Here is a 25,233-nt window from a genome sequence, read left to right on the forward strand (position 1 = left end):
GTTTCCTACCACCACTTTGAAAATATGGCCCCTCATACCCCAAGGATGAATAAAAAAATCTATCTTGCCTCAAAAAATGTTTGGAAAACATCAGTTTACCTGTATTGTTTTCCCATTCTTTGCTTTGACCACATCACCAGGTTTATTTGCTCTGCCATTCAACATATTCTCACACAAAGGAGCCAGACCTAAAAGATATAATAGCCATTAGTTATAAAGCTTTTCCATCAAAGCTAAGTGTATGCCTTCCATGTCCTGACACTCCCCCAAATTTATATGCCCCCCTATTCAGAAAAGTAAAATCTTTGGTTCAGTACCTAATTCTTCGCATTCTTTCACAATTTAGAGACATTAAACACTATTGACTGGATTTTAAAACACTTTTCAGTGTAGTGCTGCACTTAATGCTAGTAAAATGGTGATTTCCTACAGACTGGGGGGCTGCAGGGAAGGGGGAGGTCACCTCATAGAAGTAAGAATAGTTCATACAAGAGCTTTCTGGGAAAATGCTGAGTGGACCTAATCAACTTCTTTTTGGGATGAGGGAACAAGGGACTTAAAACCTTTCTTCTTCCCCTGCTAAACTATTCAATTAACAAATGATGGATAGAACAAGACCATTTTTGGACTAGGAGAAAAAAGGAGAGGTAAATATTTAGAAAAACATTGATTTGTTTGGATGGTCTAATTTTGCAACAAAGGAATTTATAAAGCTGCCTTCCAGATATGTAGATTTTAACTGTTTGAGCACTAAAGGAAATATGAACAGAAAAATATTTCCATGGACAAAACACACAGTTTAATTTATATTCTTGGAATAAATTATGTGATTCTACACAGTACTCGCTTTAAAATGGTAAATTGTGTAGGTATAGATAATGTTCCCACATGTTAAATGCAAGAAACAGCATTCAGTACCCAAAGGGTTCAAGATGAAATGTTCTGAAATTAATTGTGCAACTGGAGCAGACTAAAAATGCCAGAACCGCATTTTGTTAACACCTCAAAATTTTCAGCCTTACAGGAGAATAATATCTCAATGTTTTACCTATAATGTTAAGGGGAAGTTTCAAAGATGCTGCAGTGATGATGGCAGAACATATTGTTGCTGCTCCTCCCATGTCAGCTCTCATTGCATCCATACCTGATGCAGGTTTAATTGAAATTCCACCACTGCCAAAAGAGAAGGTGGAAATACAGTTAGCTAAAACTCAACTCCACTTGCATGAAGACAAAATGCTTTTCTGTTCTACAATCAAAGTAACTGCTCCCATTGTATGAAATCCAGTTAGAATGAATTTGCTAGAAACCTAATTGAGTTGCTGTGGCCATTGTGTTCTCAGGCAAGATTTTCCAGTTATCTTTCCAGTACTATGTAGCAACTGAACCAAAATCTGGAAAAACTCAACAAGAGTTTGAGTTCAAATGCTAATTGATATCTGGATTCCACTTCTACAAAGTCCAAAGCCGGGTCAGGGTAGATTAAAGGTGTGCTGGGATGGAATCATGGCTCAAGCTGTGTTTATTTTACCGCAGATGAAAATCCATTGAAAGCCTTAGTTACTGTAGTAAGCAATGCCCTCACATTATGAGACATAAAAATGGAAAAAAAAAATTTGATTGAGCAAAAATGGTTACTTTTGTCAGAGGAGTTTGTACTGTAAGAATTTCTGAACAGCACTCTCCAAAAACGTCTATGACTCAAAACTGGACAGGTGGAAACTTTAGTAAAAACAATGGACAGAATTTTTACTGGCCTGACCAGCAGGGAGTGGGAATCTCCCACACACTGGAGTTTTAACTTCCAGTTGGATGGAAAGCTGGTCGGTGATGGCCACTGCAGCAGGTAAGTCTGTGCCAGGAATGTGAAGTCGATCTGACTTTGGGGTAGATCAGAAGGGGCTTGACCAGAGGAGGGTCGACTGGATTGCAGGGGGGGGGGGGGGGGGAGATTCAGAGAGGAAGACCTCAGTGGGGATTGAACAGAGGGGGCTGCCGATCCCCAGTGCAGAGAGGTTGGGTCCTGAGTGGGTGAGTTTGGTGGGGTTTGGGGGGCGGAGGTGGTTAGGAGGCCTCCTAGGTAGGGATGGGGAAGAATTAGAGCCTGACGGTGGTAGGGAGATCGTCGTCTCATGCCGGAGTTCGGGAGGTGGGGGGAGATCGGGGTCTGGTGGTCGTGGGAAGATTGGGGCCTGGTGGGGAAGGTCATTTCAGAGGGGATGGGTGCCCTGATTGCAGACGCTCCTCAGGCAGGCATCTATTTCTGGGGGTAAGTATAAGGCACAACTCCTGGCCTTAAGAAAGCTGCCGGTTTATCCAACTCTCAGGGAAAATGGCCAGCAGCAGCAAAAGCTCAAAAGTAGAATGACAAAGAGATTTGCACCCTCATTATTGTATTTGAAGTTCCAACCTGCCTCCTTGGGTCAGTTTGGCTGCCCTCCAACTTCCAGTCTCAGCTAAAGCTGGTTATTATGGGGTCGGAGGCAGCTTTCAGTCAGGAAACAGATTTCTGAGATTTTAACTCCCCATCCTCGCCTGTTTTTTTCAGTTAAATTCAGTCCTATGATTTAAACACCAACTTTCTGGTTGGGAAGCCAATATATGACTTATGGAGATTTAAAAAATTATTTTTTATATAGAATAAAACAAACTCAGAACTTACCTGTCAAATGTTATACCTTTTCCTACAAAGACTAATGGTAATTCACCCGAGACCGTGGAACCGTTATAGTGAATCTCTAAGAAAACTGGCTCTTCATCTGAGCCTTTAGCAACACTAAGGAAAGCTCCCATCTGTTGCTCCTCAATCCAGGATTTGGGTCTATGAAGAATATGAGAAATATATGGAAAACAAACATTATTGTAAACTGCCTTCAATAAAACAATGTCATACATAATTACCATGCTTTTTAATTCCTTCATCACTGGCAAGACTTACAGGGATTGTCTATCCCTAGTTTCCCTGAATGGCTTGCTGGGCCATTACAGCAGGCAGTTAAGAGTCAACCACATTGGTGTGGAACTGGAGTCACACATAGGTCAGACTGGGCAAGGACAACAGGTTTCATTCTCTGAAGGATATTAATTAGCCAGGTGAGGTTTTACAGCTGTTACGACCAAGGCAGAAGGAGTACGCTGTTTATTATAGTCCCACTTCTTCACAGGTCTCAACATAATTTAAATTTTTCCACCTACCGATTCAGTCAATCATATACTATATTTTTCACAGAATAAAACACACCAAACAGGTTTCTTTAACAACAACAAAATTATCAGTTTATTATAAAGCAAGCCCTAACCAATAATGAAGTAAAACATACACACAAATTTAAATGTTAAAGCCCCTTATTTATCCTATCCCTCACACACACACATCGGTTAACTGGGAAAAAAATAAAAGGGATTTTTGTTTACAGCTGTTACAAAGAAATAGAAGGAATTAAAGAAAAAAACACGTAGGCTGAAAAGGCGGTATGGAAAGACGTCCTTTGTTTTGGTTAGGTATCCCAAACATGTGTCGACAGCTGTGAATGGAACAGTTCTTTCCAGGCAATGTTGATCAGTAGCTTGGGTAGGCTTTCCAAGAGATGCAGCTGCAGAGGCTCCAAATAGGTCTTACAGCAGGAATGCAGCAACAAAGGTTTCAGTTCCCACCACACATTTGATGCAAAGGTTCCTTCAAATATGCAGAGTTTCCTCAAATACAGGAGGAAATAGGAAACTGTCACACTGTATGCAGGGTTTGTTTTCAAGAGAGAGAGAGAATTGAGCTGTTCTTCTTCTGGCAGGCAAAATAAATTCTCAAATGTAACAGTTCAAACTGAAACTAAAACTTTCCAGAGTCAAGTATCATGACATCTATAAATCTTGGCTTGTCACTTCTTGGTAAACATCTTCCCAGTCAAAACAATCCCTGCTGGGCGACCATCCACAACAGGTGCCTTCCAGTAAGACTTGATTACCAGCCTATTCCTGGAACCTTCTGGTAACTTGTTTTTAAAATAACACAAAGTTCAGCCACCTCTTCAAGATTACAGTGGAATCAGTGTCCATAATTCAAATTTAAGTCCGTAAAACATATTCTACAAAAGAAATAGAAGCAATCTTGTAACACAGCAATCTGGCACTTTAATGACTTTTACTGATGCCAAGTTTTTTTTTAATAACTGGATTCAAATTCTCAAATAGCCATGGTGGGATTTGAACACATATTTGCTGGGTTATTAGTCCAGACTTCTAGATTACTAGCCCAGTAACATAACGACTAGACTGCTATAATACATGTGAGGGCAATACTAGTAACCGATCTAGTTCTTAAAACAATATACTCAGCTACAAAAAGTCTCATTAATTACAGCCTGCTTATTTGAGACAGTTCTGGAAACCAGTTAAGGGTTTCCTCAGTGTAATATGAATTTGGATTTCCCCACAATCCTTTGTAGTGAATCATACGAATAGAATTAGCTCTTGGGTGCAGACAAAACTCTTGTACATATATTTGAAACGAAGTGCTGGATTTTTGTTTTATCAGTCACTCTAGACATAGATGACTTAGAAGAGTTGTTGAAAATTATAAATCTGATTTTTACAGTTGTACAATAATATTTCTTAAACCTCTGCTGAGATACATTTAATTATTCCATTACAGATCTTTTGATTAAACATGCAACTTTACAGGAGGTGTGGGTTGCAGCCTTTTCCTTTGGAGATTTTCCCCTTTCCCACCAAATTTCTCCAGTTCTCTCCCAAAAGTCATCACCTTTGTCTGGGGTATGGTTTCAAAAACGGCAAGTGCCCTCGGTCATTATAAATTTTGACAAGAACCATTGCTAGCTAACTCAACAGGGATTGGGGAATTCAGCCTCTCATCTTTCTGGTCTGCATGGCTCAGATATTCATTACTTCGGCTCATTAGATTAGGGGAGTGAGGATTGTCCTTGCAATTTTTATTGGCAGTAATTAAATACAAAATATCCCCATTACCGTTATTCTGCATTTCAGCAATTAATTTTAAAAATGAACATAGAACACAGAACAAAATACAGCACAGAAGGAGGCCATTCAGCCCATCGTGTCCGCACCAGCCGAATAAGCTATCCATCCAAACTAATCCCAACTTCCAGCACCTGGTCCATAGCCCCGCAGGTTACAGCACGTTAGGTGCACGTCCAGGTACCTTTTAAAAGAATTGAGGGTCTCTGCCTCTACTACCGTTCCTGGCAGTGAATTCCAGACACCCATCACCCTCTGGGTGAAAAAATTTCTCATGTCCCCTCAAATCCTTTTACCAATCAGCTTAAATCTGTGAACACAAAATTCTTCTAATAATCAGCTAAGTTACATCAGCTGGTAGTAAGACTGCCAATTGACTATTTCAAAGGGGGAAAAAGCTTTCATTTATTTTTACAGCTTAAACACAACAGGCAGAATTTTAACTGTCAAGAGGGCGGGTTCAGGTGCAGACAGGGGTTAAAACAACCCAAAATGCCAGTGCATCAGAAACCCAACATGATCCCACTCACTTCCAGCTTTTACCGGAGCACGTTTCGAACTGTGGGAAGGGTGTGGAGGATCCCCATGGAGTTGAGTCTCTAATTTAGATATGTAAAAGAGGCAATTAATTTTGCCTTTACAAAAGCAAAATACTGCTATTGCTAGAAATCTGAAATAAAAACAGAAACTGCTAGAAATACTCAGCAAGTCTGGCAGCATCTTTGGAGACAGAAACAGATTTAACATTTTAGGTCTGTAACCTGATGTAAGTCACAGAACTGAAATGTTAACTGTGTTTCTCTCTCCACAGATGCTACCAGACCTGCTGAGTATTTCCAGCATTGTCTGTTCTAATTTTGCCTTTAACCCAGCATTCTGGCGTTAATAGCCAGCACTTGGATTTCCTCAGCCTTGTAGAACTTGCTAGGGTGCGAGCACAACAGGGATTCATTGAGCAATGAAACAGACAGGCTGAAAAGTCTTTAAAAACTAAAACTATTGTTTCTTCCTTCCTGGGTGAAAGGCTTGTGCTTTCTCTATTTTACAGGTGATTTACAACATTATGTAAGTCACTTCATCTATCTTGGACTTCGTCCATTTTGATCTTCCCTACTGTCAGCCTTCACTGCAGCATGGAAGCAGTTTATGCAGCTATACCATGGACTTCTGAAGAGGAACAAGAGCAGCAGCAGCACCAACAGCAGCAATACGAACAACAGCAGCAGCAAGTGCTTTTGCCGCAGCCACATATTGCTCCACAGGATCAAGGGGTTGGACACAGAACTCCAGCTCAAAGGAGGCAATACCCCCAAAATAGGGTATACAGGCAGTGAATTAGCTTCCTCAACATAACAAAGCAACAGTGCCTCAGGAGACTCAGATTTTTGCGCAGACCATTTCTGCCATTTGCAGCCTCCTGGAACAACTCCTCCATTCAAAAAGGCAAGTGGGAAGCATTGCCAGTGACCATTAAGGTATCCACAGCCCTGTATTTCCTTGCCTCCAGCTCCTCTCAGGGATAATTAGAACATTACAGCGCAGTACAGGTCCTTCGGCCCTCGATGTTGCGCCGACCTGTGAAACCATCTGACCTACACTATTCCATTTTCACCCATATGTCTATCCAATGACCACTTAAATGCCCTTAAGGTTGGCGAGTCTACTACTGTTGCAGGCAGGGCGTTCCACGCCCCTACTACTCTCTGCGTAAAGAAACTACCTCTGACATCTGTCCTATATCTTTCACCCCTCAACTTAAAGCTATGTCCCCTCGTGTTTGCCATCATCATCCGAGGAAAAAGACTCCCACTATCCACCCTATCTAACCCTCTGATTATCTTGTATGTCTCTATTAAGTCACCTCTCCTCCTCCTTCTCTCTAACGAAAACAACCCCAAGTCCCTCAGCCTTTCCTCGTAAGACCTTCCCTCCATAATTTATCTGAGCAAAAATGGGTTTTGGCCATTTTCAAAGATGTTCGGATTTCGTACAGCCTGATTTTGAGTATCGGATCTGTAGTCAGTAGAGAGCATTCAGTGTATTAACTACACTGTCCAGTCTGGAACTTTTCTTTACCACATTTCAATAAATTAACAAAAGCTGAGCATGAACCATTTGCACTCTGCCACTTCAGCCTTTTTCTCACAAGTACTGCAACTCCACATTCAATGTTATCATTCTCAAAACAGGATATCAGAATTACCTTATGTACACTTCGACTTTATCACCTGTTGAATGGAGTGCTTGTTGAATGGTCTCCGCAAAACTGGTCGGAGTTATATAATTAGCTGGTGCTTCCATCAAATGCCGTGCTAAATTCTGTCCTTCGGCATATAGAACTCCTTTCTGCCATGTTTCATTTTCCAAACTTGCAAAAAGAAATACAGGTTTCTTATTAAATGTGCATATTAAATTCAATGCAATTTAATGAAGCAAAAGTATTCAGCTATCAGATCTAAATGACCAAATGATCAGATCAGACTAACTCATTAAAGAAATTGAATCAAGCATCTTCAGTTTTGATTTGTGAGCAATTTATGTAGTTTTAAAACAGTAGCTTTTCTCCTTAAAAGGTTCTCGTACCAAACTACAGAAATCAACCAAAAAGATTAGTTTTACTCAAATGCCTAATTATTTACAGTACTGAATATAAAAAGGCAAATGAACAGGTTAAATTATATTTCATATTTTTTTAAAAGTAATTATGTCAGTTAAATAAAAGTACAAAATAGAAAGGAAAAATGTAAAGAGAAACAAAAGCTGGAAATACTTGGCAAGCCAGTCACCATCTGTGGAGACAAGAGACAACATTCAGGTGTAGTCACGCCAAAAAAAGGGTTGAAAAATAAAAGTACTTCAGTGACCAACATTGCAGCTGAAATCAGAAGACAGCATACAGGATTAGCAGCACAGATTTGCACACAAGTTCGAAATCCTGCCACTATTTGTTAAATTATACCTGAATTTAAATAGAGCCACGACCAACTTGCCAAGAACAGAAAGCTACCGAATGATAATGATGCCAGGTTTTGAAAAGTCAGTGCTTTAGTCAAGTGCACATTTCCCAAAGTATGACTGAATAAATTAACCTTTTTAAAACTGAGAGTGTGCTTTCTGTAAATATATAATGTCTCAATACCTTCCATACGGTTTCACTGTGACCATGGTCTTCTTTTTCTTCTTCAGCTCATTATACTCAAACAAACCTAAAACAGATCCTTCCGCTGCACACTGGGCGTCCCCACATGGATCAACTTCCACCAGAGGAACCTCTAGTTCTTGTAACTGCCGGCATCCAACTAAAAGAAATTCTGATGCTAAATTTTCTATCATTAAAACACTGTGCATATGCTTTTCCTTTAGCACAATAGATCCAAAACAGTCAAAAATATTTGGTTGCACTGTTACTCATTATAATCAAATACTACACATCAGATTTAAAAATCATCACATTGTTAATGAAGTAGAAAGCCATGTTGAATTGTATAATGAGAGAATCTGGCCTCAAACTATAATTTTAGATTCCCTAGTAATTTTTAAATAGCAATCTAAATGTTGCAACTACCCAGGAAGTGGTTGTGTAGGGGTTGTGATTTTAACACAGCTTATTTTTGTGTTGAAAAATATGTATTTCATCAGATAGTTACAAATGAGGAAATCCACTCAGCCCATTTAAATCATCCATTTAGAAAGAACCAAATGGTTCCATCGTTTCTTTGCCTCTATTACTCTATCTAGAAATCTATTCTATAAGTGGGTTTCTTGCATCCTGCCATCAATCCTGCTTTTGTTCACAGACAGATTTTGTTTAAAACTAAGATGAATACAGCTTAGCAGCTGAAAACTACAAGTCCTTTATAAGGTCGAAGTTGCCACTTATCCAAAATTGGGCTGGAAAGTCTGGTTTTTAAGTGGGCTATCCAGACATTTTTCAGAGATAAAACGTAACAAAAGTCTATATTTTTTTTTAAGTCCATGGGCTGGATTTTACTGGGCCCTCGACGTCGTGCTCCGTGGCAGGGAGGATGCCAGAAGACTGTTCCAGCGGAGACCTGCCACAGAGCTTGATGCCGGGAGGGCTCGGCCACATCCTTCCAGCAGTGAAGCTCCTTGGTGACACCACTGCCGCTGGGCGACAGGGCCTGAATTTCAATATATAAATCAATAAAATAAATAAATTTAAATACAATCGCCTCCAATCTTCCGGGCCCACCGCAATCTTCAGTGTGGCGGCTGGTACTCCCATGCCTTCACTTCCCGATCTGGGGAAAGCAGGCGTGACACTGGTGGGGATGGGGGAAGAGTTAAGAATTTTAGAGCGGGGAAGGGTGGGGGTGGGGTCAAATAAATGTAATGTGTAGGGGATGGTGGGAAGGGGCAAACTTTAAAATTTGTACAGTCGATGGGGGAGGGAGGTCAGATTTCAAAGGTAAGTGTTTGGGGGGGGGGGAATAGCAAATATTTCAAGTAATTTTTACTGGGAGTGGTAAAGGGGCATTAAGATTTTGTTTGATACAATTGCGGGGGGGGGGGGGTTATCTTTAAAAATTACATGTGCCGGCAGGGCTGGCTGCCCTTTAAAAATGGTGCCAATGCCTGCGCACAGGCAGCTGACACCATTGCCGGTGTTGGACAGCCCGCCCTTCCATGTGACTGGGGGCAGGCGAACCGCCCGGCTATTTAAATGAGCCACAGCACAAGAGATTGCAGCAGCTCTGCGGGCTGGCTGCCTTTTTTTCTCGTCCACCGCCGAGAAGGACAGAGGGCTCTTAAAATTCAGCCCTAACTTTTACTTCCCATGATGTGGAGCCAGTAGTTACTGAGGCTTGATGAATTTTAAGTAGCAGCAAATTTCAATTCAAGGCATAAAGGCAACCCTTAACTGGCCTCATACCAACACCTATTCACTTTTAGCTATGGCAAAAGATGGTAATTCTACAAGGAATGGTAATAACCTAGTAGATACCATACTTCTCTGGGCTAGTCCCCTTTCTTAGCTTAAACGTATTCCCACACTTCAAACAATATGTCACTGATCTCATTACATTTACAGTTGATGTTAATAAACATCACATACAAATTAACAAAGAGCACACTTTACCTGCTATGGCAGCTCGAATATTTTCTTTTCTTTCATCATATTGTTCCAAATTATTCACTCCAGCATTTTTGTCACCAAGACCAACAACTACAACATGAGGGAAATCCTATTAAAGCAAAACATTTTTTTTTGATTAAGAACATGGACATAAACATGTATTACAATCTGTATAACTGCACACTAATAGTACTTCATTTTCCCATTGACCAGCAGTTTATCGTGTTCTTGTTATCTTGTTCTTCATCCTCAGCCATCATGCTTTCACTTTATTTTTTTTATTCATTCATGGGTTGTGGGCGTCACTGGCTAGGCCAGCATTTATAGCCAATCCCTAACTGCCCTTGAGAAGGTGGTGGTGAGCTGCCTTCTTGAACCGCTGCAGTCCATGTGAGGTAGGTACACCCACTGTGCTGTTAGGAAGGGAGTTCCAGGATTTTGACACAGCAACAGTGAAGGAACAGCGATATAGTTCCAAGTCAGGATAGTGTGTGACTTGGAGGGGAACTTGCAGGTGGTGGCGTTCCCATACATTTGCTGCCCTTGTTCTTCGAGTTGGTAGAGGTCGTGGGTTTGGAAGGTGCTGTCTAAGGAGTCTTGGTGCATTGCTGCAGTGCATCTTGTAGATGGTACACACTGCTGCCACTGTGCGTCAGTGGGGGAGGAAGTGAATGTTTGTGGATGAGGTGCCAATCAAGTGGGCTGCTTTGTCCTGGATGGTGTCAAGCTTCTTGAATGTTGTTGGAGCTGCACCCATCCAGGCAACTGGATAGTATTCCAACACACTCCTGACTTGTGCCTTGTAGATGGTGGACAGGCTTTGGGGAATCAGGAGGTGAGTTACTCACTGCAGAATTTCCAGTCTCTGACCTGCTCTTGTAGCCACGGTATTTATATAGCTACTTCAGTTCAGTTTCTGGTCAATGGTAGCCCCTAGGATGTTCATAGTGGGGGATTCAGCGATCGTAATGCCGTTGAATGTCAAGGGGAGATGGCTAGATTCTCTCTTGTTGGAGATGGTCATTGCCTGGTACTTGTGTGGCGCAAATGTTACTTGCCACTTATCAGCCCAAGCCTGGATATTGTCCAAGTCTTCAGCATTTCTACACAGACTGCTTCAGTATCTGAGGAGTCGCGAATGGTGCTGAACATTGTGCAATCCCCACTTCTGAATTAATGATTGAAGGAAGGTCATTGATAAAGCAGCTGAAGATGGTTGGGCCTAGGACACTACCCTGAGGAACTTCTGCAGTGATGTCCTGGAGCTCAGATGACTGACCTCCAACAACCACAACCATCTTCCTTTGCGCAAGGTATGACTCCAACCAGCGGAGAGTTTTCCCCCTGATTCCCATTCACTTCAGTTTTGCTGGGGCTCCTTGATGCCATACACACTCAAATACTGCCTCGATGCCAAGGGCAGTCACTCTCACCTCACCTCTTGAGTTCAGCTCTTTTATCCATGCTGAACCAAGGCTGTGATGAGGTCAGGAGCTGAGTGGCCCTGGCGGAACCCAAACTGAGCATCACTGAGCAGGTTATTGCGAAGCAAGTACCGCTTGATGGCACTGTTGAGGACACCTTCCAGCACTTTACTGATGATTGAGAGTAGACTGATGGGGCAGTAAATGGCCAGGTTGGACTTGTCCTGCTTTTTGTGGACAGGACATACCTGGGCAATTTTCCACATTCCCAGTGTTGTAGCTGTACTGGAACAGCTTGGCTAGGGGTGCGGCAAGTTCTAGAGCACAGTTCTTCAGTACTATTGCCGGAATATTGTCAGGGTCCATAGCCTTTGCAGTATCCAGTGCCTTCAGTCGTTTCTTGATATCATGCGGAGTGAATCGACTTGGCTGAAGTCTGGCATCTGTGATGCTGTGGACTTCAGGAGGAGGCCGAGATGGATCATCAACTCGGCACTTCTGGCTGAAGATTGTTGCAAATGCTTCAGCCTTATCTTTCGCACTGATGTGCTGGGCTCCCCCATCATTGAGGATGGGGATATTTGTGGAGCCACCTTCTCCAGTTAGATATTTAATTGTCCACCACCATTCACGGCTGGATGTGGCAGGACTGCAGACCTTAGATCTGATCCGTTGGTTATGGGATCGCTGAGCTCTGTCTATCGCATGCTGCTTATGCAGTTTGGCATGCAAGTAGTCCTCTGTTGTAGCTTTACCAGGTTGACACCTCATTTTGAGGTATGCCTGGTGCTGCTCCTGGCATGCCTTCTTGCACTCTTCATTGAACCAGGGTTGGTCTCCTGGCTTGATGGTAATGGTAGAGTGGGGGACATGCCTGGCCATGGGGTTACAGATTGTGGTTGAGTACAATTCTGCTGCTGCTGATGGCCCACAGCGCCTCATGGATGCCCAGTTTTGCATTGCTAGATCTGTTTGAAATCTATCCCATTTAGCACAGTGATAGTGCCACACAACATGATGGACAGTATCCTCAATGTGAAGGCGTGACTTAGTCTCCACAAGGACTGTGCTGTGGTCACTCCTACCAATACTGTCATGGACAGATGCATCTGCGGCAGGCAGATTGGTGAAGACGAGGTCAAGTATGTTTCTCCCTCTTGTTGGTTCCCTCACCATTTGCCGCAGACCCAGTCGAGCAGCTACGTCCTTTAGGACTTGGCCTGTTCGGTCAGTAGTGGTGCTACCGAGACACTCTTGGTGATGGACATTGAAGTCCCCCACCCAGAGTACATTCTGCACCCTTGCCACCCTTAGTGCTTCCTCCAAGTGGTGTTCAACATGGAGGAATACTGACTCATCAGCTGAGGGAGGGCGGTTGGTGGTAATCAGCAGGAGGTTTCCTTGCCCATGTTTGACCTGATGCCATGAGACTTCATGGGGTCCGGAGTCGATGTTGAGGACTCCCAGGGCAATTCCCTCCCTACTGTATACCACTGTGCCGTCACCTCTGATGGGTCTGTCCTGCCGGTGAGAAAGGACCTACTTGGGGATAGTGATGGCAGTGTCTGGGACATTGTCTGTAAGGTATGATTCCGTGAGTATAACTATGTCAGGCTGTTGCTTAACTAGTCTGTGGGACAGATCTCCCAACTTTGACACGAGATGTTAGTAAGGTGGACTTTGCAGGGTCGACAGGGCTGGGTTTGCCGTAGTCGTTTCCAGTGCCTAGGTCAATGCTGATGGTCCGACGGTTTTATTCCTTTATATTGACTATGTAGCGGTTAGGTACAACTGAGTGGCTTGCTAGGTCATTTCAGAGGGCATGTACTCTGCATGGACATTGCTGTGGGTCTGGAGTCACATGTAGGCCAGACCAGGTAAGGACAGTAGATTTCCTTCCCTAAAGGACATTCGTGAACCAGATGGGTTTTTACAACAATCGACAATGGTTTCACAGCCATCATTAGATGATAATCATCTTAATTCCACCTTCTGCTGTGGTGGGATTCGAACCCATGTCGCCAGAGTAATACTCTGGGTCTTTAGGTTACTAGTCCAGTGACAATACCACTATTCCACCACCTCCCCTTATGTTGATAGAACAAGTCAGTCTAGGTGGATCATGATTGCTACATGGTATGTTCTACTAAAAGAACAATTCCATGATCAGCTAACCTAGAAGCACATTCTGTTGTATTGTTCTACGATAGATGCAGAGGGTTAAAGTGCTCCATTTAGTGGTCTAGTTGAGTAATAACAAGGGAAACTGAACTGAAATGTCATAACAGTGACACAAACTTACAACTCTAAGAAATGGTTGGAGAGATAGGTTTTGAGGAGGCTTTTGAAAGTGAGGAGTGAGGTATCCAAGACAGAGGATTAAAGAAGTGGTTTCAAAGGTGCAGCCAGATTGTTGAAGGTAGTTTAAGGTGCCAGGGAGTGATGTACAACAAACCAGAATTGACAGCAACTTGTATATAGCACCTTGAATATAATAAAACTTCCGAAGGCACTTTCCAGGAGCATTATCAAACAAAATTTGATGCTGAGCTATATAACGAGATATTGGGGCAGATGGCGAAAAGATTAATCAAAGAGGTAGGTTTTAAGAAGCAACTCAAAGGAGGAAAGCAAGGTAGAGAGGCGGAGAGGTTTGGGGAGGGAATTCCAGAGCAAAGTGCCTTGGCAGCTGAAGGCACAGCCACCAATGGTGGAGCAATTAAAATTGAGAATGCTCAAGAGGCAAGGATTGGAGGAACACAGACATCTTGGAGGGTTATGGGGCTGGAGGAAATAGAGATAGGGAGGGTCGAGGCTATGGAGAGATTTGAAAACAAGGATGGGAATTTTAAAATCAAGGTACTGCTTAACCGAGAGCCCTTATAGGGTCTGCGATCACAGGGTTGATAGACGAACAGAATTTATTGTGTGTTAGGACACAGGCAGTAGAGGTTTGGATGGCCTTAAGCGTAGAATGGACCAGCCAGGTATGGACTGGAATAGTCAATTCTACAAGTAACAAAGGCATGGATGAAGGTTTCAGCAGATGATGAGCAGAGGAGGGGGCAGAGGAGGGTGATATTTGGAGGTGGAAAAAGTTGGTATTAGTGATGACACGGGATATCTGGTCGGAAGCTCATCTCGGGGTCAAATATGACACCAAGGCTGTGAACAGTCTGGTTCAACCTCAGACAGTTGCCAGGGAGCAGAATGGAGTCTGTGGCTTGGGAATGGAGTTTGTGGTGAGGACTGAAAACAATAGCTTTGGTCTTCCAAATATTTAGTTGGAAGAAATTTATTCTCATCCAGTACTGGACATCAGACAAGCAGTCTGAAAGTTTACAGACTGGAAAGGTCAAGAGAGGTGATGGTGAGATGGAGCTGGGTGTCGTCAGCATACATGTGAAAACTGATACTGTTTTCAGACAATGTTGCCAAGGATTAGCATTTAGACGAGAAATAAAAGATGGCCAAGGATAGATCCTAGGGGGACATGACACGGAGGTGGAAAGAGAAGCCATCAGGTGATTCGCTGGCTGCGATTAAATAGTTAAGAATGGGAACAGGTGAACAGCAAAGTAGATGAAGGACCAAAGGGTGCAAGCTGAAAGATAGGCCCTGAGGAGTTTGTATACTCTTGTGTTATGCAACTATTCAAATACATAACTATTTTGTTTTTCAACATAAACCAAGTTTACTGACAGATTACAGAAATTATGCAATGAAAATCAAGCATTACTATCGCTGTGTATCACAAGAGTCAAATAACCCCATAGTATTTATTAGTTCAATTTTGGCCAATATTCAATTTCATACCAGTTTTCAGATTGCAGTACTGTAATTGCTATGTCTCAAATTATATGATTTCTATCTGTTTGGCATTGATAATTAGATTATGAAGTAATACTTTATTGACTTGGTTCTCAATGTATTATGTTGATAATAACCAGGAAGCTCTACAATTTGCAGATACAAGCAAATGCACCGACAGTATTTGAAATTCTGACTAAAATTCCTCATTAGAATTATCATATAATCATTTCCAATATATGCTGTTTATCTATCCCAACTTATTACTATCAGTAAAATTAAAACATTAACATTCCCACAGTGACTTGAATAAAATATTAAATATATTTAATCTGAAATTATACCTGATGCAGTCCATAAAATATGCGACTTCTGCCTTTTGTAAGTGCAGGTCCGGATCTAAAAAAAACAGCAATAATCTTCAACAGAAACTGAAGTATAAAAAAGTAAACGTTTGACCTTATAAATATCCTTGATCAACCTTACTGCTCGATCATCAATCACCCCACATTCTAGGTTGTGCCCTGCCTTCCTCTCACTGGCCTATTCAGCATTTCCCTGCCTACCACCCACCATTCTTTTGCATAATCAGTTGCACTGTCTTATATCATACATTCATACTTTCTCCCTAAACCCTATTCATCTTGCTGCGTCACTCCCCACCTTCAAAACCCTCTGCAAAACTCACCTCTTCAACCTCACCATTGGCCACCTTAACTAATTCTTCTCCCTGATCCTGTTCAGTATCCCATCATCCCCATGAAGTACCTCAGGATGTTGTCCCATGTTAGAAGTGCTATGAACGTGACAATTGATGCACTGGGCTCTAAGGAAAACAGACCAGAAGCTAATAGCAGACAGCTTAAAAACATAAGCCACCTACAACATGTTTTGTTGTCTGGCTAAGGCAACAATTCTTTACATCACCGCACTTCTCTTACTCCCCCTTAACAGGTGTACACTTTTTTTGGTTTCCTGAAAAGACAATTCTGAAGAGATTGTCATGAAACAGCTCAATCAATACACTTCATATTTCATCCTGGCTCACTTCAGAAGGTAGGAATTCAAGCCCGACTGCAGACCTTCAGCACTTAAGCCTGGCTAACACTCCAGTGCAGTACTGAGGGGCTGCTGCATTGCTGGTGGTAATGTTGTTTGAATGAAAAGTTAAACAGGTCCTATCTGCCTGTAATCACCAGATTCCATGGCAATATTAGGAGAGAAGCAGGCAACTGTCCTGGTGCCCTGGCTAACATCCCCCCTTCAAACAATTCAACATATATTACAACAAACAAACCTATATTTATGTAGAACATTTAATGGAGAAAAACATCCAAAAGCACTGGCTAACATTCTCCCTTCAAACTATTCAAAACATATTTAGAACAAACAAACCTGTATTTATGTAGAACATTTAGTGTAGAAAAACACTCAAAAGCACCTCACAGGGCCATAATCAAAATAGGCACAGAGCCAAAGCAGATAGTAAGAGGGGTGACCAAAACTTTGGTCAAATGCTTTAAGGAGAGTCCTAGAGGAGATGGTGGAAAGGATGGGGTTAAAGCCACTGAACGAATGGTGCAAAGGGATGAGGAAATGTAAAACATACCAATGTCAGAGGTATAGAGAGTTTGAGGAGGGGAGAGGGGCTGTAGCAAGTTACAGCGATATGGTGTAGCAACTTCATGAAAGGACTTAAACATGATGATGGGATTTTTAAATTTAAGGCCTTGTGGGACCAGAAGCCAATTAGCAAGGAAAGGTTGACAGGCAACCAGGACTTAAAAGTGGTAGGACATGGACAGCAGACTTTTGGATGAGCTGAAGCTTATAGAGATGGAGGAAGGCAGACTGGACTGGAGAAAATTGGAACAGTCGGGTCTGTAGGTTACAAAGGCATACATGAGGGTTTCATCACAGGTGGGCTGAGGTAGGGGTAGAGATGGATTATTTTACAGAAGTGGAAGTAGTCAGATTTTGTGATGAAGCAGATACAGGGTCAGAAGCTCAGGACCAGGTTGCAAACGTCTGTTCCAGCCTAAGTCAGTGATCAGGAAGGGTGATGGAATCAGTGGTATTGGTTGGGAGTTTGTTGCAGGAGCTGAAGATGATAGCTTCAGTCTTCCCATAAGTCCCACAAAATGAAATGAATGGCCAAATTAACTGGTCATTCATCTCACTACTGTTTATGGGATCTCACTGGTGCACAATGGCTGACTTACATACCCATATAACAAGTCAACACACTTCCAAGTAATTCACTGCATTTGATAACGATAAGGAGCAATACAAATACAGGATTTTATTTTCACATTTGAACGGTATGCATTTTGTAATGCATATGTTAACGATCAATTTTTATATACTGAGGCAGATATTAAGTGAATGAATTTCCTATCCAACAGGCAGCAAAGGTCTACGATGATTCTAACCATCTGGCCTCACTGAAATGCCACCAGTCCACCTTCCAGCCACAACAGATGTGAAGTGGCAGAGTGGCTGCCAGGAGGCGAAGGGTGGCAGCCAAAGGCCACCAAAAACTTCCAGGCAAGTGACAGGGAATAAGTTTTGGGAGGATATCCTAGGAACGAGGCTAAGAAGAGTCCAGAGTGGGGGTGCAGCGGGGCCACGGAATGTTTTGTAGGACCCAAAGGAGTATTCCTGTTCTTCCTGGCTCCACAAAGACAATGTTTTAGACCTTCTTTCTTCAGACCAGCTGCAGGCCTGCTGCTTGACCCACAGGAAAGGTCTAAATGCTTCCCCACTTGGGGCCAGGTTCAAATTTCATCCCCCAAATTGCATAAATAAATGAGGCTGTTGTCTGCTTTAGGCCTCTTCCACCTGCAAATCCCTGCAGATTACATTGCAAACTTTCAGAAACTGTCGAGATCTGAGAATGTAAATAATCTGCTCATTTTTAAGTGCCCTGTTGCCCAGTTGACAGGTAGGGCTAAAACTGAGTCCACTATGTTGCAACCCAAAACAAAACAGCTGTGCATTTTGTCTTTGCCTGTAAATATTAATGTGGCAATATGTGCAGACAAAATTACAGGAAGTAAGCAGACTATATCCCACATAACAAATTTCACATTTTTCTCAAAAATCACTGAAGTTACTTAAGTGAAAACAAATCCATTTGCAGTGCAGAAAAATGTATTTTTAAAAAGTGCTTCAAAAACATTTTGAAACCCTTTCACAGATGTACAATGAATAAATCAATCCATCATTCTTCTCAATAATCTGCTGTCTCTAATTTATTTTAGGATGCTGCACTTACATGGTCAGAAGTTCTTTAAGTCTTCCAGATGTGGAGCTATTAAAAACTTCCCCTGCCTTTGTGAACTGAACCGAATCATCCACTTTCCCGCCCTCATACACACCAAGGACAAGACCCTATGGAGAAATGTTAGTCAGGAATAAAGATTAAGCACAATATACTGTAATTCTAATATCTGCATTAATCACAAAAATAACTTGCATTTACACAGAGCTTTTAATACAGTAAAATATCCCAAGGTGCTTCACAGGAGTGTTGTAAGACAAAAATAAACAGAGCCGAAGGAGGAGACATTAGGATAAGTGATCAAAAACTTGGTCAAGAGTTAGAAATAGGAGCAGGAGTAGGCCATACAGCTCCTCGAGCCTGCTCCGCCATTCAACAAGATCATGCTCGAAGTTTTACATTGACTCCACTTTCTCGCCCTATCTTCATATCCTGTAATTCCCTTAGAGTCCAAAAATCCAACAATCTCCGTCTTGAATATACTCAATGACTCAGCATTCACAGCCCTCTAGGGTAGAGAATTCCAAAGATTCACAACCCTCTGAGTGAAGAAATTTCTCCCCATCTCAGTCCTAAATGGCCTATGCCTTATCCCGAAACTACAAACCCTAGTTCTGGACTCTCCAGCCACGGGAAACAGCCTCTCAGCATTTACCCAAACAAGCACTCTAAGAATGTTATACGTTTCAATTAAATGACCTTATATTCTTATGAAGTCCAGAGAATATCGACTCATTCCACTCAATTTCTTCAGGACACCCATCTCACCCAGAATCAATCTAGTAAACCTTCGCTGCAACCTTCGAGAGCAAGCATGTCCTTCCTTGGGGAGGGAAACCAAAACCATACACAGTACTCCAGATATGGTCCCACCTAAACCACATATAAATGAAGCAAGACTTCTATTTTACCACAATCTCCTTGCAATAAAGTCTAAATACACCATTTGCCTTCCTAGTTGCTCACCGTACCTGCATGTTATTTTTCTGTGATTGCTATACAAGGACACGCAGGTGTGCTTCCCTCACATCAGAGTGGATGTACTTACAGCACACAGACTGCAGCAGTTCAAAAAGGCAACTCACAACACCTTCTCAAGGGCAATTAGGGATGGGCAATAAATGCTGGCCTTTCAGCAGTGCCCACATCCTATGAGCAAATAAACAAAAAGTCCCTCTGATTACCAAAATTTACAAGTCTCTCACCTTTTAACAAAATTTTGCTTTTCCATTCTTCCTATCAAAGTGAATAATTTCATGCTTCCCCACATTATAGTCCAGTGCCACCTTGTTGCCCGATCACATAACCTGTCTATATCCCTTTGCAGACTCTAAGTCTTCCTGGCAGCTTACTTTGCCGCCTAACTTTGTATCACCACCAAACTCAGACATATTATGATGGTCCCTATCTAAGTCACTGATACATATTGTAAATATCTGGGCCCAAGCACTGATCCTTCCAGCATTCTACTAGTTACACCCTGCCATCCTGAAAATTATCCATTTATTCCTAATCAGTTTTCTGCCCATTAACCAATCTTCAACCCATGCTAATATATTATTGCCAAACCCATGAGCTCGTATCTTCTATAACAACCTATTCTGTAGCACTTTATTGAATGCCTTCTGAAAATCCTAAGATACTACATCCACTGGTTCCCCCTCATCCAGCATGCTAGTTACACCCTCAAAAATCTCTGATTGATTTGTCAAACACCAGGACCCTTTCATAAAACTCTGCCTAATCATATTGTAGTTTTCTAAGTGCCCTGTTATCAAATTCTTAATATTTTAGCATTTTCCCTATGACTGATGTCAAGCTAACAGGCCTAAAGTTCCCGGTTTTCTCTCTCCATCCTTGCCTGAACAGTGGGTTATATTTGCTACTTTCCAATCCACAGGGACCGTTCTAAAATTTAGGGAACTCTAAGATCAAAATTAATGCATCCACTTTCTGCAGTCACCTCTTTTAAAATCCAAGGATGTCAGCCAGGGGATTTGTCGGTTTTTAGTCCCAATAATTTCTCCAGTACTTTGTCTTTACTAATATTAATGAGTTTGAGTTTCTCATCTCATTAGACCCTTGGTTTCCCACACTTCCTGATCTGTTCTTTTTGTCTTCTGTGAAGGCAGACATAAAATATTTGTTGAGAGTTATAAATTATTTCTTTACATATTTGTCATTGCTTATTTACTGTCAAATCTTTTAATCCAATTTCCCAATCTACCTCAGCCAACTCGCCCTCAAGTTTAAACTTAAAAGCTTGGTTTCGGACTTAACCACATCACTCTCGAGCTCAAACGTAGTATGCAAATTTATCACTTTACAATCAGTCTTACCCAACGGATCCTTTACTATAAGATTTCTAATTAACTCTGTCTCATTACACAACACTAGATCTAAAATAGCCTGTTCCCTAGTCTGTTGTTCATTGTTCTAGAAAACTGTCTCGAATATAGTCCATGAAGTAATCCTCCAAGCTACTTTCGCTAATTTGGTTTGCCCAGTCTATATGAAGGTTAACGACTCCCAGGATTATTGTATTACACTGGTTACATGCTTCCCTAATTTACAGATTTATACTCTGTCAAACACTAAGATTACTGTTAGAGGGGAACTATAAACAACTCACACCAATGTTTTCTGCTATTTGTTATTTCTTAGTTCCATCGATACTTATTCTACATCCTGATTTTCTGGGCCAAGATCCTTTTTCACGATTGCCTTTATCTCATCCTCTAATTTCAAGGCTAGCCTTCCAAACCTGCAACCTCTTCCACCTCGAAGGACAAGAGCAGCAAATGTATGGGAACATCACCACCACCAAATTCCCCTCCAAGCCACACACCATCCTGACTTGGAACTATATCGCCGTTGCTTCACTGTCACTGCGTCATTAATCTGGAACTCCCTTCCTAACAGCACCATGGGTGTACCTACCCCACATGGACTGCAGCGGTTCAAGAAGGAAGCTCACCACCACCTTCTCAAGAGCATTTAGGGATGAGCAATAAATGCTGGCCTAGCCAGCGACGCCCACATACCACGAATGAATGTTAAAAAAACACTTTTTCCATTTTGTCTATCTTTTCTTAAAGTCAAGTACCCTGGAATATTTAGGTCTCAAACTTTGGTCACCATGCCTCAGTAATGGCTGCTAGATCAAAGGGTATAGTGATAACGTTACTGGTCTAGAAATCCAGAAGCCCAGACTAATGCCCCAGAGACACGAGTTCAAATCTCACCATGGCAGCTGTGGGAGTTTAAGTTCAATTAATAAATCTGGAATAAAATAGAAGCCTCATGAATAATGATCACAAAATGACTGGATGTCATAAAAACCCATCAAGTTCACTAAAGTCCTTCAGGGAAGGAAATCTGCTGTCCTTACCTGGTCTGGCCTACATGTGACTCCAGACCCACAGCAATGTGGCTGACTCTTAACTGCCCTCTGAAATTTCCTGGAAGCCACTGTTTCAAGGGCAATTTGGGATGAGCCAAAAACAATTACCTGTATTCATGTCATTAATTCATCTTTTTCTTATTTGTTCATGGGATGTGAGTGTCACTGTCCACACTTAATTGCCCTTGAGGTGGCGGTGGTGAACCACCTTCTTGAACCACTGCAGTCCATGTGGTGTAGGTACACCCACAGTGCTGTTAGGCAGGAGCTCCAGGTTTTTGATGCAGCAACAGTGAAGGAATGGCAATATAGTTTCAATTCAGGATGGTTTGCGACTTGGAGGGAAACTTGCACGTGGTGATGTTCCCATGTGTCTGCTGCCCTTGTCCTTCTAGGTGGTAGAGGTCGCAGGTTTGGAAGGTGCTGTTGAAGGAGGCTTGGAAAGTTGCTGCAGTGCATCTTATAGATGCTGCACACTGCTGCCACTGTGCGCTGCTGGTGGAGGGTGTGAGGTGGTAGATGGGGTGTCAATCAAATAGGCTGGTTTGTCATGGAGGGTATCAAGCTTCTTGAGTGTTATTGGAGCTACACTCTTCCAGGCAAGGGGAAAGTATTCCATCACACTCCTAACTTGTGCCTTGTAGATCATGGATAGGCTTTGGGGAGTCAGGAAATGAGTCACTTGCCACAGAATTCCCAGCCTCTGACATGCTCTTGTAGCCACAGTATTTATATAGTTCATACAGTTAAGTGTCTGGTCAATGATAACCCCCAAGATGTTGATAGTGGGGAATTCAGTGACGATACTACCGTTGAACATCAAGGGGAGATGGTTAGATTCTCTCTTGTTGGAGATGGTCATTGCCTGTCACTTGTGTGGCACAATTATTACTTGCCACTTATCAGCCCAAGCCTGAACATTGTCCAGGTTTTGCTGCATGCGGACATGGACAGCTTCAGTATCTGAGGAGTTGAGAGTGGTACGGAACACTACGTAATCATCAGCGAACGTACTCAATTCTGACCTTATCGTGGAGAGGTCATTGATAAAGCAGCTGAAGATGCTGGGCCTAGGAAATTATCTATCTTATGAATGTTTTGTGCATTCATATAAAGCACCTTTAATTTTACCTATTTACTATTTTTCCCTGATGTGGTCTTGTTCCTTAATGCCCTATTACTTTTGTTAATATCTCTGTCCTTTCCACATAATCTGCTTGATTTTACCCAAACCACCACTTACACAACTTTTTTCTCTTCAGGTTTATAGATTTACCCTTACCTGAACCCGCCTTCCCTCTTATTAGTTAAAGCCCTATCTAAGAAGTATCTAAAAAGAGAAAGAAGGGGAGAGGCAGTGTTTTAGGGAGAGAATTCCAGAGCTTAGGACCTAGGCAGCTGAAGGCACAGCCACCAATGGTGAAGTGAACAAGCGGTGATGCACCAGAGGCCAGAGTTGGAGGAACAGAGCTCTTGGAGGGTTCTAGGCTGGAGGCTAGAGGGATTTAAATATGAAGATGAGAATCAAATGATGCCAGAACACAATGTTCTTCACTATTCCCAGCTAGCTGTCATTTTAATTGGGCATCTCCTTGACATGGAGCAGGAACAGTCCACTTCAAGCAAGTTTCCATAATTCCACAATTGAGTGTTCACATCATGAAGGATTATCAAAAGAGATTGTGTAATAAGCTGCTGAAATACTTTTTATTTGAGTATTGCATCCTGTGTTTTCTATGAGTTTCCCTGATGTTTCAGTGGGTAAATACACCTGTGGTACACAGTCCTGGAAACCAGAAAGGTCTCTGCCAGTGAACTGATCAAAGCTAAAGTGGCAGAGAGGATGCTACAATCAGCATCTGAGCAAAGAAAGGAAAAAAATAGCAAGAGATAGACTTGCATTTATATTGCACCTTTTACAACTTCAGAACATCGCACAGTACATTTTTTCCAAAAATGTTTCAGCACTGTTGTAATGCAGGAAACACAGAAGCCAACACTGCACACAGCAAGCTCCCACAACCAGTACTGGGTTAATGACCAGATAATCCGTTTTAGGTGTTGATTGAGGGATAAATATTGGCCAGGACAAGGGAAAACTCCCCTCCCTTCTTTGAATCGAGCCATGGGATCTTTTACATCCACCTGACAAGGAATTTGGGGCTTTCGTTTAACACCTCATCCAACGGAGTTCCTGCTTCTACCACTATCTAATAACCACTGTTTACATCTGGATGAATGAGCTAAGGATCAGACCTATTTGTGATACCTTCAATATATCAGTAAAGCCACCAATGGAGGGAGGACTTTTTCATGGCACACATATTGTAGATTAAAGCATTTCCTGTCTCACTCTACCAAACAGGATCCCAGGATTTCCATGCATGAGATAGCACTGACCAGCTGGACGAAGTTATCTTATACATCAGGATCAGATGGGCAGTTGGATGGGATGGTTATCAGAAGGTTCTAAAAGAAGTAGCTGCAGAGATAGTGGATGCACTGGTTATGATTCTCCAAAATTCCCTAGATTGTAGAACGGTCCTAGCGGCTTGGAAGTTAGCAAATGTAACACCACTATTCAAGAAATGAGGGAGAGAGAAAACAGGGAACTACAGGCCAGTTAGCCTGACATCAGTTGTCAAGAAAGTGCTGGAATCTATTAAGGAAGTCTTAACAATGCACTTAGAAAATCTTAATATGAGCAAACAAAGTCGACATGGTTTTAATAAAGGGAAATCGTGTTTGACAAATTTATTAGTGTTTTTTGAGGCTGTAACTAGTAGGGTAGACAAAGGGAAACCAGCAGATGTAGTATACATGGATTTCCAAAAGGTATTCAATAAGATGCCTCACAAAAGGTTAATACGCAAGCTAAAGGCTCATGGAGTTGGGGGTAATATGTTAGCATGGATAGAGGATTGGTTAACAGACAGGAAGCAAAGAGTAGGGATAAACGGAGCATTTTCAAGTTGGCAGGCTGTAACTAGTGGAGTGCCTCAAGGATCAGTGCTGGGGTCTCGGCTATTTACAATCTATATTAATGACTTAGACAAAGAAACCGAAAATATTTTTTCCGAAGTCTGCTGACGATACAAATCTAGGTAGGAATGTAAGCTGTGAGGAGGACACAAAAAGGCTATGAAGAGATAAAGACAGGCTAAGTAAGAGAGAAACAAGGTGGCAGATGGAGCATAATGTGGGAAAGTGTGAGGTTATTCAC

The 25,233-nt window shown here is 42.1% G+C and overlaps 1 protein-coding gene across 1 annotated transcript in view; it reads right to left on the reverse strand.

Moving 5' to 3' along the window:
- Window positions 1-25,233, reverse strand: part of lap3 (leucine aminopeptidase 3) — a 64,077-nt gene that overhangs the window by 27,922 nt on the left and 10,922 nt on the right. Inside the window, exons 2-9 of the mRNA XM_068037837.1 lie at window positions 18,602-18,717; window positions 15,669-15,723; window positions 10,094-10,199; window positions 8,132-8,291; window positions 7,196-7,360; window positions 2,663-2,821; window positions 1,049-1,173; window positions 100-188 (exon numbers count right to left, since the gene is read on the reverse strand). Of these exons, the coding sequence (XP_067893938.1) occupies window positions 100-188; window positions 1,049-1,173; window positions 2,663-2,821; window positions 7,196-7,360; window positions 8,132-8,291; window positions 10,094-10,199; window positions 15,669-15,723; window positions 18,602-18,717 (975 nt within the window). The remainder of the gene's footprint in view (window positions 1-99; window positions 189-1,048; window positions 1,174-2,662; window positions 2,822-7,195; window positions 7,361-8,131; window positions 8,292-10,093; window positions 10,200-15,668; window positions 15,724-18,601; window positions 18,718-25,233) is intronic.

The sequence above is a fragment of the Heterodontus francisci genome, chromosome 1, assembly GCF_036365525.1.
Source record: "Heterodontus francisci isolate sHetFra1 chromosome 1, sHetFra1.hap1, whole genome shotgun sequence".
Taxonomy (NCBI): domain Eukaryota; kingdom Metazoa; phylum Chordata; class Chondrichthyes; order Heterodontiformes; family Heterodontidae; genus Heterodontus; species Heterodontus francisci.